This window comes from Sinocyclocheilus rhinocerous, unplaced genomic scaffold, assembly GCF_001515625.1.
Source record: "Sinocyclocheilus rhinocerous isolate Xijiao unplaced genomic scaffold, SAMN03320098_v1.1 scaffold749, whole genome shotgun sequence".
In the NCBI taxonomy this organism is placed as follows: Eukaryota; Metazoa; Chordata; class Actinopteri; order Cypriniformes; family Cyprinidae; genus Sinocyclocheilus; species Sinocyclocheilus rhinocerous.
In genome coordinates, this window is record NW_015653466.1 from 216,203 (window position 1) to 235,942 (window position 19,740).

General features: G+C 38.5%; 2 protein-coding genes across 2 annotated transcripts in view; one reads left to right on the top strand and one right to left on the bottom strand.

Moving 5' to 3' along the window:
- Positions 1-455: 455 nt before the first annotated feature.
- On the bottom strand, positions 456-12,901 carry LOC107715961 (multiple inositol polyphosphate phosphatase 1-like). Its single transcript, XM_016522231.1, has 5 exons — positions 12,110-12,901; positions 10,765-10,956; positions 9,151-9,248; positions 8,143-8,273; positions 456-869 (listed from the first exon to the last, which is right to left on the bottom strand). The coding sequence occupies exons 1-5, from the start codon at positions 12,702-12,704 to the stop codon at positions 509-511; spliced, it is 1,377 nt and encodes a 458-aa protein (XP_016377717.1). The 5' UTR covers positions 12,705-12,901; the 3' UTR covers positions 456-508.
- A 1,297-nt stretch (positions 12,902-14,198) lies between these two features.
- Positions 14,199-19,740, top strand: part of LOC107715962 (phosphatidylcholine:ceramide cholinephosphotransferase 1-like) — a 31,513-nt gene continuing 25,971 nt past the window's right edge. Inside the window, exon 1 of the mRNA XM_016522232.1 lies at positions 14,199-14,676. The gene's annotated coding sequence lies outside the window, so the exon portion shown is untranslated. The remainder of the gene's footprint in view (positions 14,677-19,740) is intronic.

The window sequence follows — 19,740 nt, forward strand, 5'->3', positions numbered from 1 at the left end:
ATTAGATATTATATTAGATATTGGATATATAAAATAATCTTTGGTCTGAATAGATTATATATATATATATATATATATATATACACACACACACACACAAAACATTAACAGAAATACTGTATAAGTAAGCAACAGAGGCCTCAGGACTCTCTACCAAAACCAGCAATTTACAATTCAGTCATGCAATCAAAGTACAGTCGAAAGTTCATTGCTTAGAAATACAGTATGTGTGAAATGTCAAATATAGTTATTTGATTGGATGGTTGGTCAGAGCTGATTTGTCAGCTCTGGAATTTGAGGTCTCTTACAGGTCCATAACATTAGAAAGTAATACTGTGGGGTCATATTTGGATATACTGTATATAATTAATATGTAAAAATCTTTTCTTTCATTTACTGTTCTATCAACAATAAAATGTTGTATAACCTATTTAAACTTTTTATGCTGGTTGTTGCTTCTATGAAAATGTCAGTCAGCTGGCCTTTGTGATGTGTTGTACTTTTATGTTCAGGAATTGTTCATTTTACACACAGTCTCTTGGTCACAACCCTCCAGCAGAGCACGGTAGCGTTTCTTCACATCCTCATACATTGGGACGGGGTCGGCGAGTCCAGGCAAGGTCAAAGATTTCTCATTGAGTCGCACACCCATTCTAATCCCCTCCGGGCATTCATACAGCACTACCAGCAGGTTGGCAGCGTATGGCACAATGTTCCCACTTCTAAATATTCTGTTCTTCTGGGTTGCAAAGTTAGTTGAGCTGAGAGGGATGTCATCCTTGAACAGATCCAGCAGCGTGAGGAGGGGTAACAGCGTCTCAGCATGGCCGACCTGCACTGTCACAGCCTCCGATAGAGCACCATCTGAGCTGAGAAAGAGACAGTAACCAACAATAATACAGAATTAAACAGAGAAAAGAGAGAACACCTTGAACCCCTGTATTAGGCTAAAGGGTTAGTTCACCCAAAAATGAAAATTCTGTCATTAATTACTCACCCTCATGTCGTTCTAAATTGGGAGGACCTCCGTTCATCTTCGGAACAGAAATTACGATATTTTTGATGAATTCGGAGAACTCGCTGACCCTCCCATAGACAGCAGTGTAATTACCACGATCAAGGTCCAGAAACGTAGCAAGGAGATCGGTAAAATAATCCATGTGACATCAGGGGTTCAACCGTAATTTTACGAAGCTACGAGAATACATTTGTACGCAAAGAAAACAAAAATAACGACTTTATTCAACAATTCGTCTCCTCCGCGTCACCCTGGTAAACAGCGTAAGCTATTCTGTGTCAGCTGCGTCACGCGGCACAGAATAGCTAACGCTGTTTGCGTTCAGTGGATATTCTCCAAAATGGCACCAGGGTGACGCGGAGGAGACATTGTTGAATAAAGTCGTTATGGGTATTTATCGTTATTGTTGGGGATAAACTGACTGCAATTGTATTCAGTACAATTAATCAAAAATCACTTTATGAAAAATAGAAAAGAATCAGATAAAATCAATAAATATTTAATATTATTAGTCCTCAGACATTACAAAAAAATAATTATTTTGTTTTCATAAACTGTGAATCTTATAAACAGTACTGTAACTATTTTTAAACATTTTAAAAAGAAGTGTGGAACAACACTTCTTCTGCATGCTTTACGGAAGCTCAAACAGTAGAGCATGTTGTTTGTACTGCCAAGGTCATGGGTTCGATTCTCAGCAAACTGAACATGCATGAACTAATAAAAAATGTATGCTTTCAATGCAGTCAAGTTTCTTTCGATAAAAGTGTCTGCAACATGCATAAATGTAAATAGAAATACACTCTGAGGGTAGTTGAGAAACTTATTTCAGGTCTGTGCAGCTGCCTTTAACCATGTAAGTATGCTGGTCAAATTGACCGCAAACATAATAATTGTAATATAAATTTTGTATGCATATTTCACAACAGGTCAGTGTGTCGACACTTTACAGGCATTATCATGACCCTAAATGAGAAAAGTCACAAAATGTCAAGGAGAAAACCATGATTTACCTAGAATTACAGACAACTCTAAAAATCTAAATACGTCAAACTGACATACAACCTAAAACAAGGGTTAATCTTGCCACAAAAAAAACAAAAATGCAATACTCTGCATTATCTACCTTAGACAGTTCTGAATGCATGTCCTTAAAGTTTAATTCAGAGTTATCTCACATTGCATTTGGCGTTACAAAGCCCCGAGGACTTGAATTACAAATCACTGTTTGGATTTTTCAGATGACATTAGTGTGTGTCTAGGTACTTATACGTCACTGTGGGTTTCTCCCTCCACCACTGATTGTGGAGGAGTGCTCCATAACCTTTGAACATGACCAAAGGTGATCTTTGAAAAGAAAAAAGAGAAAAATATCTACATCTATATACACATCAATGGCCTTATATTGACAACAATGAAACAAACACAAAGGGAGTGTGAAAAGGCAGTTCACCACTAATACTAAACGTACTGCACAAGAGAACCAGCAATAAACACTTCCTGCTGTGCAGTCATTCATAAAACACATTCATCATAAATGGGCCTGTGCAGCATTTTCTGAATGTGTAGGTCAAAGTTATTACCTCATAAACATTTGGCAAAGCCAATTAAAAACTGATGAATGCTAAATAAACAAAAACTTTCACTGCAAATATGCTGACCAGAGGGAGGTAGATTTGTTAGTTGTGATGTCAGCACAAAGTAGTATTATGAAGAGTTTTAGCAAACACTATTTAAATATACACTAGACAGACGTGTTTGACCGTTGTGCTTGTGTCTTGCAACTTGTGCATTACACAGCATTTTACAAACATGACGCTAAAGTAAAAGTACTTTAACTTTTAGTGAACACATTTTTTTTGTGTATACAGTATGTCCATTTCACTGCCCAAAAACACACCCTAAGTGAATCACACCTTAACGTACATTGAGACTTCTGATTGTTTAAAAACTGGTTAACAGTTGAGGATCATTTGTAATGTTGTCCAACAAAATATAACATATGACTGCTTTACGTTTTTTCTTTTTACAAAAACATCTGCAAACAGAATTCTTCAATACACAACTGTAAAGTGATACTTAGAGATGTCTAGGCTGAAAGCTTGCTTGGTTGTCATGGATAGGATGTCTCAGATGGGCTTGTTTGGTCAAACATTAACAGTTGAAGAATATACTCGCTTGATCTAATATTGCAATAACATCATTCTGATGTCAAGCAGTGAGTTTTTAAATAACTGGTACCCTGGACAAAAATGCTTAGGTTTTTATCACACAGCACATGTCTGAATATCATACACAAGAATTTAGATGTGTCAGGGACATTCACATCATAGCAGTCTACAGTATTTTAGCATCTAATGGAGTATAATTGTTTTATTTGCTTCTTGTCTGATGCTAATAGCTACTTTAAGATTTATTTAGTTATGATGAGCATCAAAAAGAAAAAACAGACAGATAAACATCAAGAACCGAATGCAAAACATGTTTGGTTGGATTTCTGGAAATGGATAGAGTTGACTAAATTACTTCATTTGAACGTTCTATCATATACTCATCGTGTCACGTTGCGCTACTGTGAGGAGCACGGAGACGAAGGAGCGAGGAGACGAGGAGTGGAATTCAAACATATAGATTTTAATAGCATCCAATTCCGGACGAAGAAGAACAGAACGGGCTAGAACTCAAATAGGGTAGATAACGAGGGGCAGACAGGTGAGGAGGATAACTAATAACAAGGAATACCTGGAAATTATAGAACTAAACGGGGACAGGAACAGGAAGGACCAAATAAGGGCAAGGAAGGCACATGAGGAGCAAAACACACACAAAACAAGGAACAGAGTCTGACACATCGTCATGATGTTCCAAACCTGTATGACAATCTTTCCACCGTCAAACACAAAAGGAGGATTTTAGCACAATCTTCAAGCTGCTCTTTTCAATACTGGGAAACCAAATAATGACTACAAGCTTTCAAGCTACAAAAAAAAAAAGCAAGATATAAGTATGAACAATTTGATAGTATGACTGAAATTTACAGTTTCATACATTCAGAAGTATGGCAAAAGTATCTCAGTAAATAAAGTTACATGAAGTAAATGAGTAAATGAATATTCTCAAATGAATGAAAGGCCAAATGCATACATGTAATTGTAAATATAAGATCACTTATACTTATTTGTGGATGGATACCCTCAACCATCTAGTTTTATGACACACATCTCCCCCACACCCATGTTTGCTTAATTTTCAGTATGAAATTCAAACAGAAAAGGATGTTTAACAGACCCAACAGAATGATGAATAGGAGGATTACTGGTTTTTACACAAGAAAATTATATCACTATAGCTCCGGTTCAGATGCTGTGTATTCAGTGTAATGTGGCATGTTGAGGCTGTGTGTGTGAAATGGGCAGTGGGTGTGTGGCTGTATTTGTGGTATGACACTAGTTAGGCTACAAATTTAACAAGAAACATCTTTTTTTTTTTTGCATGCTTGACTGCTCCCAAATAGATATATTACTGGTTAGCAAAACACTCTATCTTTCTGGCTACATTCACACATAGTATTCGAGATTCATAACGATGTTTGCCATAAGGTTTAACATTCGGTAGCAGACAGGATCGAATCAAACAATGGGCAGGTAACCAAAGTCAAAGTCAATGCCCTTTGATGGCCCTGAGTAATGACAGATAATGATAGCAAATATCATCATCTCAACCTTCTCTGGTTATATTGGTTGTATTTTTTTTCTTTCTTCACACCTCAAATACTTTTTTGATCACACAATGTCCAAATTTTCTGCAATTTTGCATAATTTGAGAGGTTGACAGATGTAACATTATTAGTGACTGACAACAAAGAACAACTGAAACATGTGTCTCATGCAGGGGCTTCACTAGGCCCTTTTAAGGGGGCTTCAGTCTCCTTTAAAGACTCATATGGAAATGGTGGCAAGTTTCGCCTCCTCCCTGTCTTTTAGTCAGCGTTATTCAGCATTTTCTTCAGTCTGCAGAGGCGCAGCGATAGCGCCAGAAGCAGAGGACAAGGTGTGTGCAGTTATTGATAGATTGTTACGATATCTGCATCTGTGCAATTCTTTGTCATAAATGCAGTTTACATAACGTGATGCTGTAGTAATACAAGACAGTAATTTGAGTTGATACAAAGAAAGATTTTAGATTATTCAACAGAAACTTTAAATATTGTTATCTGAACAACATTTGTGAATCTAAGCTGATTTTACAAAAGATTTGTGAAAAGTTGTGATAGCAAATCATGAAAATAATTTGATGTCATTTTAAATTATAGAAGTGGTAAATTGATAGATTCATGTGATTTTATTTATTTATTTTTTAAATAGAAAACAAAAAAGGAATGGTTTAATATAGGGCAGATTAAACATACTGTCAATCTAGACAATTACAGTAATATAAGGTTTGTCTATATTCTAAATGAATATGAATGAATATGATATAGTTAGTTAAAATGATTTGAAATTAAATAAATACTAGGAGTTCACTTGTAGAACCTACTGTACGTGTTGTTCCTGCCTACCCTAGTATACAAACAATATATATATATATATATATATATATATATATACACACACACATATTTTTTTACTTATCTGAGCCCCCTAATATTGAAATCCTAGAATTGTCCCTGGTCTCATGTCATACACTACCATTCAAAAAATTGGGTTTAGTATGATTCCTATTTCATTTAAATGCTATTCTTTTTAACTTTCTATTCATCAAAGAATCCTGAAAAACATATGTATAGCAGCATAACGGTTTTATAACATTAATAAAAATGTTTTATTAATGTTATAATAAAGCCTTGGTGACCTTGGTTGTCTACTGTTATTTTGTTCATACAGCTCATATCAGTTGAATTTGTTCCTAAAATTCCGTTGAAAAGAGTTAAGAAAGAGTTTTGCAACCAACTCTTTCTCCCTTTTGCTCCTGTGAATTGGTTTCTTAGCTGAAAGACTAAACAAAGACACAGGGTGAAACGGATGTTCCCACGACACCCTTACAGCTAAAATCCACTAGCTAAAAAAAAATAGTCTTTTTCCAGTGCTGTCTGTTTGTACCTGTTGATCTTATTCAATTACTTCTCAGCCATAATAACTGATACTGCTGTGAAAGCAGGTACCAGACATTCTATTCTTTCTCAGAAAGGAGAGCTGGTCCCTGGCTCTTTTGTGGGAATAAAACTTTGAGGTATTTTTTTTCCCTCAAGCCCATTGTGAAACAAAAAGAAAAGGTTTTAACTTAAAGGGATAGTTCACCCAAAAATGAAAATGTGATGTTTATCTGCTTACCCCCAGGGCATCCAAGATGTAGGTGACTTTGTTTCTTCAGTAGAACACAAACGGAGATTTTTAACTCCAGCTGTTGCAGTCTATCAGTCGTATAATGCATGGCAATGGTAACAAAATCTATGAGAGTAAAAAAAAACATGCACAGACAAATCCAAATTAAACCCTGCGGCTCGTGACGACACATTGATGTCCTAAGACACGAAACGATCGGTTTGTGCGAGAAACCGAACAGTATTTATATAATATTTTACCTCTAATACACCACTATGTCCAACTGCTTTGAGCGCGCGCACGGCATCCGGTGCGTGAGGTGTGTACGCGCTCTGGCGTAGTTTACGCAAGTGCCGGAAGTGATCTCTCTTGACATCTTCAAGGGCAGGCTTTAAGATGGTTTAGATCCTACCTGTCCGATCGCTACCATTTTGTTCATTTAAATGGGGAGTCATCTCAATTATCACCAGTAAAATATGGAGTGCCACAAGGATCTGTCCTAGGTCCTCTGCTATTTTCGATATACATGTTGCCCCTTAGCAATATTATTAGAAAATACGGGATTAGTTTCCACTGTTATGCTGATGATACTCAACTATATATCTCAACAAGACCAGATGAAACTTCTAAATAATATAAGCTAACAGAATGTGTTAAAAATGTAAAAGACTGGATGACCAATAATTTTCTCCTATTAAATTCGGATAAGACAGAGATATTACTTATTAGACCAAAAAACAGTACACAGAATCTCTTGGATTACAATTTGCAAATAGACAGATGTACTGTTACTTCCTCTACAGTCAAACATCTGTTATATTAGATAGCAACTTGTCTTTTGAAAATCATATTTCCCATGTTACAAAAACAGCATTCTTCCATCTTAGAAACATTGCCAAACTACGAAATATGTTACCTGTTTCTGATGCAGAAAAGCTAGTTCATGCATTCATGACCTCTAGACTGGACTATTGTAATGCACTGCTAGGTGGTTGTCCTGCATCTTCAATAAACAAGATACAGGTAGTCCAAAATGCAGCGGCTAGAGTCCTTACCAGGTCAAGAAAATATGATCATATTACCCCAATTTTACAGTCTCTGCACTGGCTACCTATTAAGTTCCGTATCAGCTACAAAATATTATTACTTGCCTATAAGGCCCTTAATGGGTTAGCTCCTGCGTACCTAACTAGTCTTCTACGACGCTACAATCCATCACGCTCTGGACTTTTGGTAGTACCTAGGATAGCAAAGTCCACTAAAGGAGGTAGAGCTTTTTCGCATTTGGCTCCCAAACTCTGGAATAGCCTTCCTGATAACGTTCGGGGTTCAGACACACTCTCTCTGTTTAAATCTTCAAAGCAGCTGGACATAGTGGTGTATTAGAGGTAAAATATGATATAAATACTGTTCGGTTTCTCGCACAAACCGATCGTTTCGTGTCTTAGGACATCAATGTGTCGTCACGAGCCGCAAGGTTTAATTTGGATTTGTCTGTGCATGTTTTTTTTACTCTCATAGATTTTGTTACCATTGCCATGCATTATACGACTGATAGACTGCAACGGCTGGAGTTAAAAATCTCCGTTTGTGTTCTACTGAAGAAACAAAGTCACCTACATCTTGGATGCCCTGGGGGTAAGCAGATAAACATCAAATTTTCATTTTTGGGTGAACTATCCCTTTAAGAAACAACAGCACAATGGCAAATAGATTTAGATGGATTTTTGAATAAAATAGAAATTGTATTAGATTTTTCTTATATGCATTATATAAAGACAAGAGAGACGTCACTGCTCTTACTTGATCTGGGCTACAACTTGGTCAAGACGATGGAAAAGATCATGGAAGAGGATGCAGCTAGACTTGCTGTTGATATCATGCCCATAGCTTCGCTTCCAGTACTGTTTCAGATCACCAGCATACTCCATCACCTTAAAAGACAGAACACGGTGCTTACAAACATCTACAGGTACTGGTACATATGACCTCTCACCGGTGTGCAACAATATTCAGAAAGACATTGTCATTATTAGAGTAGCATTCTGAATTTAAAATCTCAATTGGTCTAAAAATAAAAGTTTTTTCTCAAAACATACACTACCATTCAAAGGTTTGGGTTTGGTAAGATTTAAAAAAAACATTTTTTTTAATGTAGTCTCTTATGCTTACCAAGGCTGCATTTATTTGCTCAAAAATACAGTAAAACAGTAATACTGTGAAATATTATTACAATTTAAAATAACTGTTTTATATTTTATTCTTGTGATGGCAAAGCTGAATTTTCAGCTGCCACTACTCCAGTCATCAGTCAAATGATCCTCAGAAATCATTCTAAAATGCTGCTTTGGTGCTCAATAAACATTTCTTATTATTATCAATGCTGAAAACTGTTGTGTTGCTTAATATTTTTGTGGAAAACGCAGGGGCGCGGGAACATGTTTTCGGTTGGGGGTGCTGTGTGTGTCCGTGAAGGGGGGGTCGTGGCCTAATGGTTAGAGAGTCGAACTCATAACCCAAAGGTTGCGGGTTCGAGTCTCGTACCGGCAGGGGTTGTAGGCGGGGGGAGTGAATGTACAGCGCTCTCTCCACCTTCAATACCACAACTGAGGTGCCACTGCTGTGTGTGTGCACTTTGGATGGGTTAAATGCAGAGCACTAATTCCAAGTATGGGTCACCATACTTGGCCACATGTCACTTCACTATATAAATATATATATACTATATGTAGGAAATTTTTTATTTCTTAAATAAAACCTCCCAGGAAAAGTAAAGATAGGCAAACAAAAGAGACTGCACTGTTCCAGTACCTGTGCATCTACCTCGTCAAACAACTGGCACCAGGGTGAGTTCAGATCATGGATAGTAAACTCATATGCACACAGGAAGAAAGCTGCTTCCACTGAATCTGTAAAGCAAAATAAATATTAAGACAATGTGTCATTTGCTAACGCATTAGACAGTAGACCAAATTAGACAAAGAAATGTACAATTTACTATGTAATGTTAATTCTTTGTTATGTCTGGATATTTGATAAAAATGTGTTTGTGTATATGACAATCTAATATTTTTGCACTTTCACTGTTATTAAAAACAATAAACACTGCCATCTAATGGTCATACTAAAGACTGCAGTAGCTACAATATGTGAAATTCTTTCCCTCTATCTCTCACTCACTGTTTGTGCATTGATATACAACTGCTGACAGCAGCAGATCAAGTGAGCAGCCCTGACCTCTAAACTCTCTAAGTAAATCCTGCTTCATCAACTGTGGAATGGTTTTCTTGCTTTTGTGCTTCTCATTCCCAAATGTTCCCATCTTAATTCTATTCTTGAGAGTAAAAGCTACAGCAAACTGTCAAAATAAACTGAAGTATTTCATATGGAAACCCAGTGCTTCAATCTATTTCACCAAAATAAACTGAAATTATATGGATACTGTCCCACTATTTTTAAATTCAAGATGAAAATGTAAGTGCAAAATAGGAGAAGTATTTTAACCTCATAAGCATACATATTTCAACAGGTCAAACAGAAAAGGTGCTGGAATTCAAAATGTAAAAAATCTAATCAATGTGTGTCTGTTTGCTGAAAACTTCTAACTTATCTAACCTATGGGACATATTAGTGCTGTGGTTGCAATGCATATGTAAAATTTTGAACTTTGGAAGCCCAGCCCGGTCCGTAACCAATTCGAGTTACGGACTTGGAATCTCTTAATCTTTTAGATTTCCAACCATTTTAGTTTGTAGATTTTTTTTTTAATATTTATAAATAACCTCAAGAATTTCTAATCCAATTTGCATGATGCTTTACATGCATCCTCACTGCACAGAAATATTTGAAAAGGCAAAAAATGGTAGTTACTAGAAAAATTTGCCTATGTTTCTGTCTTTAGGTTCTCATCTAAAAATGCTTATTTTACATATCAGTCTCACATGCAATCGGGAAGGAAGTGTGTGTAATAATATTCTGATGTGCAAAGTTTTGTGGTTGTGGTTGCAAGGGCATTACATTTAGAGGGAACTGAATTTGCCACATATTTTCTGAAATTGGTGGTAGTACAACAGCTCTTTCCATAAAACAAAACCAACATGTCAAATTAAAGTGGTCTGCAAAGTTACGACACTCAAAGTTCAATGCAAAGGGAGATATTTTCTTTTAAAGTAATCGCTGTTAAGGACTACAAAAAAAGACTGGTAGGGACTACAACAAGCTTCTTCCCAGGTTTGTGACATCACTAACCCCGATGTTTACATAAACCCTGCCCCCAGGAACATGCAACTACCCGTAATGGTAAGGGGGCGTGACAAACAAACCATTATCACACTTCTAAACTGCACAGCAACATTTTGGACACTGCTTTATTTCAGCATTTGTGACTGAGTAAAAAGGTCATGATCATATTAAGTCATCACTGACCATCGGTGATGCTGGCGTAAGGGACCTCCAGCCTGTCAGCCATTTTCTCCATTACTCTTGTCATCTCAGGGCCTTCATTAAAACGTTTCACTTCCTCCAAGGCGCTCTTGTTGTTCTCCACTTCTTTCACAAACCGTTCGCACTGGTCAAAGTAACGCATTAAAGCGTCATTAACAGCAGGTTCCAACTCAACTAGAAAATGAAACAAATAAATACATTTAAAAAATAAAACATGATGAATTGACATTACAAATTTACAACCCTGGCACTACAACTCTTAAAACCAGACTTTATGCTGCTTTGTAATCTTATTTTATCAGTTGGGGAAGTTAAATTCAGCATAGATTTCTAATAAAAACTGGGTTGATCAAAACACTAATTGATCAAAATAGATTTGCTTTTGTGGACGTGTTTTCTGTGTTTGTCTGTCCATTTAGCTACAAGTTTCTTTGCTTGTGTGGGAATTTTAAGTATATACTTTATGTGTGCTCATCAAGGCAACAAACACAACCAACTGTTGAAGGTCCACATAAGCATATTTAAGTTTTCAGATACCCTAAAATCTATTTAATATATGTTTGTGCCTCCTTAGAGTGTATTCGATAAAATATGTGTAATTCAACAATTGGCAACCATATATGACTTTAAAATTATGTGTAATGCATAAACAGGTATCACATCATTGAATACGCATTAGTGTAGAGCAGGGGTGCCCAAACTCGGTCCTGGAGGGCCGGTGTCCTGCAGAGTTTAGCTCCAACTTGCCTCAACACACCTGCCTGGAAGTTTCTAGTATGACTAGTAAGAGCTTGATTAGCTGGTTCAGGTGTGTCTAATTGGGGTTGGAGCTCAACTCTGCAGGACACCGGCCCTCCAGGACCGAGTTTGGGCACCCCTGGTGTAGAGCAAAGTGTAGGTGATAAGACAATAATGATTTCTGTGAATATTGATATATCAGTCAGGAGACACATTAAGCTACTGTGGCCTTTTTCAAAGGAAAAATCTGGAGAAGACTAAAGCAAAAGTCTCCATTTGCTCTTCACTGAATCCCCTGTCAATGAAATACAACTGAATTTTATATTTTTTACATTTTTATATGAGAATTGAAACAGGCACTTGACAGAACTGAAAAGTGCAAGTCTCCATTTTCTCTTCACTGAATCTCACAGCTGTTGAGAAGAAACAATGAGCACTAGGCCTATTGCAAATTTTGTATGAAGAACCAAGATTATAGACTAGGGCTAAATTAAGCATATGTTCATGCTGGAAAACAATGATTTAACAGTAGGGCATGCAGATGATTTAGTGCTTGAGGTAACTGCAGGGCTGGGTCCTCAAGCATTACCTTTTATGTTGAGTCCTTTCATTAGTCCCTCTCTGAAAGCGATGGTACTGTTCACACACCTGTGCTTGGAGCTGGTGATCAGTTTCACGCGTCCGTTACGCACATTGTCCTCGGTCAGCAAAGAAGGGAACCATTTGATGAGTCTCTGCGCTAGGTGCATGTGATCCGCACGGCCCTTGTCCACCAGTCGCCCGTCCATATCATCCGTGTACCACATCTTCCACTGCGACTTTATCTCTGACAAACAGTTTAAGTTGCCGGTCGCATCACGCACGACGAGATCATAAAATTCGCGCATCTTCTGAATGTTTTTAGTGGTCGGGTACCTCGTCCCATGCCGGATTATAGCTGTCAAATGAATTTCGCTGCATTTCGAGGAAGGCAGCGTCACAAGGGAGTTGTTTGTGGCCAAAAGACCGTCGATTAAGTACGTGTTGACATCTTCATAGCGACCTTTGGTACCAAAATACCTGGCGATCGCTGGAATGCTGATTTTTGGGGATGAGTGGATGCTACAAGAGGACATAAACGCCCAGTAACTTATAATGCAATGAAAAAGAACAAAGCATATGGTTGTTACCACTTGTTTGACCATGTTTGTGTTTTGGGGTGCGTTGCTCGGTGTCTCCTCTCCTTTTGCGCAACTGAAAGGTGACTCATTTCAATGAGACTTTACTCGCAGGCTGATGTTTGCGGATGTTTACACTGAGGACCTCGGAGATGTTGGCCAAATAGTAGCTTTCCCTGGTTTTCTGCTTTCTCTGTCTCTGCATTTGTAATGGTTGCACTGGTCCTGACAAATAGTAAAATAAATGGAATAATAATTAATTTACAGAATTAACAGAATTGTGTTATTTCTAGGTCTAGAGACAGGTCATGGAAATTCATATCTTCTATGCTCTGAATACTATAAAAATTTAATCTACAAATTTAATCTTTAAGTGACGTAAAATCGGTACCAAAGTGACCGTTTTTAACCATGGATGAAGAAAGTCAAGATTTAAAAAACGAAAATTATTTCACAATATTATCAATAGGCCTACTTAAATGTTTCTGTACTATGTATGAGTTGATTTTGGTTGTAGTAGGCCTAAATAAGTATGTATGTTACTATGATTAATTACTGTGTCATAACAAAATAATATCCGGTTAATTCAAGTTATGTTTATTCAGTAAGTAAACACGTTTAACACACGCATTATATCCAACACTAGAAATACTACATATTACTTATGAATGGGAGAAACTGCTATGCGCAATATGGCGGAATAGTCCCGCCTTATAAATGAAAGAGCCAATCGCTGATTGGTAAAGTTATTGCGTCACTGCAGCTGCCGTTAGAAGCTTCGGTTCCCATAGAAACCTGAGAATCGCGCTTATGACCGCACATGCGCATTGGCTGGTCTAGCCTAAAAAATAAGCTTTTTTAAGGCTATTTGAGCATAAATAACAACATTTATGGTGCAGTTAATTTCAGATTTGGTTGCTGATTTGAAATATGTAATTTAATTGTGAGGTCGGCAGGCAGTTTTTGAGATTTCAGGATTCCCCCATTTATTTAGAAAGGGCTTGTGGTCTTGGATACATCCTCAATATCCTTCATACCAGTTCCATAGTTGTAGAATTTTTTTTTTATAGCCATATAAAATGTGTCACCTAATTTGGTCAAGTAGCCCACTTTCATTGATTGAATTCGTTTAAATTAAATATATGGTTTTGATCTAAGATTGTTTGATATAAAATAAGAGCCAGTGGTGTTTTTGTAGGCAAACATTAATGCCTTGAATTTAATGCGAGCAGCTACTGGTAGCCAGTGCGAATTGATGAACAGAGGTGTGACATGCGTTCTTTTCGGCTCATTAAAGATTAATCTTGCAGCGGCATTTTGGATTAATTGTAGAGGTTTGATAGAAGTGACTGGAAGACCTGCCAAGAGAGCATTGCTATAGTCCAGCCTGGATAGAACTAGATAGGATAGGCTAACCGAGACTTGTCATTTGCACTTATATATTGTTGCTCTTTTGTTAGTTTTGACTGCTTTTATTGTCCTCATTTGTAAGTCGCTTTGGATAAAAGCGTCTGCTAAATGACTAAATGTAAATTAACCACTTCATATTAGCTAATTTGAATGTGAAAACAGGTAATGTATCACTAGAGCAACCAAACCCATATATTCAATATATTTAATGTAGACGGATAATTTAATACACTTATATACAGATTAATCCAGTGTTACATTCTGGTTGGACCTCGAAGAGGGGCGGGGCGTTGTGTACTACGTCACGAGCAGTGGGACAAGACGGGATTCCCCCTCCCTTCCCTTTCAGTTTCTTCTCGCAGGTCCGACCGCTTTAAATCCTCCCACTGACGCGCACGTCTCCAGCTCGGTATACGCGGCCAAAACACCAACCCCATCACAACACAGTTACACTCTTCTGACGGAGATATATTACGCGACTGCGGGATTGTCAGGAGAGGCGTGTTGTTTTGGCCTGGATCGGGATCGCGTCGGATCGCCTCTGCTCAGGATCGGACGAGCTACAAGTCTTCATTGTAAAAATAACACGGTGAGTTCGACTCAACGGAGCTGTTGATCTTTACTTCCCCCAGGCCTCTCTAAGAACACATTTCTTGTATTTTGACGTCTATTAGTCCTCTATAGGTCTCTTATAACCGCCCACTGTGGACTAAGGGAATTTATTTTCCACTAGGATCGAGTGATCCTTTGCTGTGTAATCTCTCTTTAATCGCTTGCCTAATCATCTGGACCAGCTCTAAATTATCGTTTCTAAAGGTAAAGAGCTGCTATGACATGACACACCGAGAGGGAATGGCAGCTTTTGCCAAGTATTAATGGAAAGCATTTCTCGTAATAGCGCGTGATCTCGATGGCCGTAATAAAGTGTAACGCTTTCCTCGCGCCAGACGCGTCAGTTGACGAGAACCGTAACAATTTATGTCACCCATAATGCTCAGTGACAGCCGGATGAGTCTAGTGCGAAAAAGTGGGTGATTCAATTTGTTAGAGGCTTAGTGGCCCACATGTTGCGTTCTGGGGTTGTTGTTTACGCAGTCCGATTTAACATGTCCTATTTAAAATCGTTGCCAAATATGCCACCGAACGATAAAGGGATGATGGGGATTGTTCACCCAAAATGTAAAATTCTGTGCGAGAAATATTCAATGACTTTCAAAGGGTCACTTCACAATTATTTCTGCTTGTAATCTTCTGCGCACGTTAAACCGGTTTTCGTGGTAGTTATCGCTAACCATCTTAAAGACGTTTTATACTAAACACTAACAATTTCCGTGTTATATTGTGAAGTGTAAAGTCTGCGATAAAACGATAAATAATGACAGCACTTACTTGCGATCGAGCAGCTGTTGCCATGGTTACCTCCTAAAGCAAATGCGATTTTTGTTCGCGATCGTGCACATGTAGCGCACTCGGACTATGTTTTCTAATTTTTATGTTCACTAAACGAAAAAAGTTGTTGGATACTTTGTACTTAAAAACAATATTTTATTTGTAAAATAAAAATATTTAAAAACACATTTCTATTAAAGGGGACATAACACACACAGTTTCGGCCAATCTCATGTTAATCTTGAGTACCTATATAGTAGTAGCCTACTGCATCCTTCATATCTCCAAAGAGTCTTTAGATTTATCAGATTTATAAAAGAAAGATACAGCTTTACTATTCTCTCCGAAAACAGCCGAGGTCCTGGAGGCATGCCGTGGGCGGAGCTAAAGAGTTGTGAGCGCTTATGCTGCATTCATGCCATGTTGTAATTTCTGTGATTTCGAGATGACAACACGTGACGTTCTACTTGGTGCTGTTCACACCCTTAGACTCAGAACTATTGCACTATCAATGCCTAAACATAGCACCTAATGAATCTGAGGTGGTCCGGTGGTAGTGGTACAAGTTGTAGCTCTAAGAAAACTCCCAGTTCACAAGTTGTAATTACGAGTTCTACAAGGACGTGAACGCTTTTTACAAGTTGGAATCTCGTAGTCACAGTAATTACGATATGGCGTGAATGCAACTTTACACGCTGATTGCCAACAAAACACAGAAATTTGATGCATTTTACTCACCACCTGCAATTCCGATTCATGAACAGAATCTTTTATCGCTGGGACCGCTCCATTTTTCAGTATCAAACAATGTGCAAATCCATCATCGAACTGGGCCTTGTTTATAAAACTTTCATTACAGGAATGACGGGAACAAGCAAACACACCTGCGAAACTCCGTTGCTGCCCTGGAAAAACAAACTGCATCCACTGTTCACGTAATGCTGTGTTCGTAATGTATGTGTTTTGTCAGGAACCATATTGAGGTTAAGAGTGAGGAGGAAGTGATCCGAGGTGTGCAGTGGAGTAACCAGCACATGATCAGTGGAGCAGTGTCGTGTGTAAATAAGGTTCAGTTGGTTGCCTGATTTGTGAGTAGCCGTAGTTAACACTCGCTTGAGATCAAAAGAGGCAAGCAGAGTGTGGAAGTCTGCAGCCTGAGGTTTATCTAGGTGGATGTTGAAGTCTCCAAGCATAACTAGGGGAGTACCATCCTCAGGAAAGTTTGAGAGCAGCACATCTAATTCTTCCACGAAGTTACCTAGTGGTCCTGGGGGTCGATAAACAACTATAAAATGGATTTTAAGAGGGTGGGTAATAGTGGCTGAATGTGATTCAAAGGAGCTGTTGATACTCAGAGATGGTAAAGGTCAAGGATTACATTTCTAATCATTAGAGATAAGCAGACCAGTACCTCCACCTCTTCCAGTCAGACGGGGGGAGTGGGAAAAAGACAAATTATTGGAGAGTGCTTTAGGTGTAGCATTGTCCTCTGGTTTGATCCAGGTCTCTTGTCAGGGCCATGAGATTTAGTCTTGAATGAGTAGTAATAGAAGTAATAAAATCTGCTTTGTTTACAGCAGACTGGTAATTCAGTCAATTCCAGAGACCGATAGAAAAAGAAAGTAGTGTATTAGTAGACATAGGCAAAGTGCGCAGGTTGTTAGGATTGCGCTGCCTACAGTGTGTGATGCGTGGTATGCGAGTGGTAGTGATAGTAGGGATCTGGAAACTAGGGCTGCACAATATATCGTTTCAGCATTGATATCGCAATGTGCGCATCCGCGATAGTCACATCGCAGGATGTGCGATGTTTAGTATAGGCTACTGATCGTTATATTTATACTGATTGTTTTCTTTGCTCACACACAGACACGACGTCTCCTCCAGACGCGACAGCTGTACAGAGATACCCATTTTAAATACATTTAGTAGACATAAATATATATATTTATACTGCGCGCGATTTTCAGTGCTGGAAATCCATTTATCCTTTGTTGAAACTTCTGCGTCGTCGTGGAGAGCGCAGGTCACGGTTGCTTAGCAATGGCAGACGCCACGAAAGAGCAAGCTCCCGAGCGTTTTGGAAAAAAGGAGAAAGCGGCACGACTGGCGTTTTCCACGCGTTTTTAGGCGCGACATGAATGGCCCCAAAGTCTGTCTACACTGGACGCGACAAAGCGACCGTTGCCAATCATTTGAACTTTGTGTGTCAGTACGTCATAAAGAGAACGCGGCATCAGTTTTCTGTCAGGGATTTGTCATGCCTCGCTGCATCCAGTGTAGACAGCATAATGATTATAATGGGTTCATTGTATTTTGTCGTTTTCTGTCGGGATTTGTCGTGCCGCGCTGCATCCAGTGTAGACAGACAGCATTACTGATTATAATGGGTTCATTGTATTTTGTCACGGCGCTCGTGTCCGGTGTAGACACAGTGAGAGCCACGCAGATGCACGTGAACACTCATTTCTGTTCACTTCTGGGTAGGGCTGGGTAAAAAATATAGATATCTCGATATTAATCAATTCTCATTTTTACAGAACGATATCGTTTCTTAAATGCCAAGAATCGATTAGTTTAGCCTGTTTTCAGTTAATGGATGGAACATTGAAGGGCACTTCCCAACCAATATATCGCAATAAGCACTGTGCTTTGGTACTTTTAATATGAAACAAAGTCTCAGATTTCAAATTCTGTCCATTGTATTGCAGTATTCAAACAATAAATGCCGTTTTGGCGCTGTTTAATGTGGAGTGACAAATCGCTGTAGCGCCTCAGTTCTACAGACGCAGCAGCGCGTAGCGCACGCAAACCGATCATCTCCTCCACATTAATACCAGTTTCAGCACAAAATAAACATGACTAAACTCCCAAAGGTAAGTTAAAAGAAAGAGTACAACCAGTGGCGTAACTTAGTAATGACGGGCCCCAGTGCAGGCTATTACGACGGGCCCCCTGGGGTGCACGGTTATGAAGCACATACAAACACACAGCGCTCGTGTCTAGAAGGGAACCCATATAAGCAAATTTGTGCCTAACCTACTTAATTTAGACCAACTAAAATCAGTATCTTATCAGTTTCTTATAATAAATTGAACATCGAAACTCAAATTGAAACTCTTTCCGTGCGTCTCTCTCTAACACACACGGCTGTGCGGCTGTGCGTGCGCCTGGCCGCATCAGTCAGAAGTACTAAATTAATCGTGTTGAATTTTACAGTCATACAGTGGTGCTGAAATTACCGCAAACATTTTCTCTTTTTTTTTGTATTTTTAGCACAGTAACCCAGTAATCGCGGCAACCGCATTCCTCTCCGAAAGAAAAAAACTACACGAAGGTGGATTAGGACCCAGACCCTCGGAAATACTTGACAAAAGTTCTACTGCTAGACTACTGAAGCACACACCCAAATCATGCGAATTTATGTATTTATGCAGTACTGTGAAGAATTTGTGTACTAATTGTATTTTATTATTAATACGTTTATTATTCATTTATATTAATATAGTCGCTTGCAATGTGGGCAGGGCCCGCGTGCGCTGCGGGCCCCCCAGCGGCACGGGCCCCAGTGCGGCTGCACTGCCTGCACTGTCTGTAGTTACGCCACTGAGTACAACTTTACAATCTGTATTCTGTCTCATGTAATCGCTCAATCAGTGTTTCAGCCGCGCAGAGACGTCAATATAACGGCTTGTAAACAATGTCACGTAACGTCACATTTACCTCAGAAAGCCTACTGTACCTGATATATATATCCAAAATAATCTATATTGAATCGAATCGAATCGCAAGCTTGTGAATGAGCATCGAATCGAATCATGAAATTTGTGTCAAAACCCAGCCCTACTTCTGCGTCTATTTGTGCCTGAAATACTGTGCTCTGCAAGTATCCTTGTAAACGCAGTTGCTTATGGCTTAGGTGAAGGGAAACAATTGAGAAAGAAAATGGATGTGACAGTATATTGGTTTAATGTTACTGAGGCTTTCTGTATTATGAATGTTAATCAAACAACAAAATACAAAGAAAAATCACTTTTGTAGCTTTAACACAGATTTATTAGATTTAATTTATACAGTGAAGACTATGCAGTGTTATTTTACATTTGCTTATTCAATTTCTGTACCTGAATACTGTTAGACTTACCTGAAAAATATAAAGCACTGCTTATTTCATTTGTATCTTTGTTCTGTTATATTTATCTATGCTTGTAATTAGTTTATTTCCTATGCTGATTTACTCGCCTACAAAATCACCCCAATCATT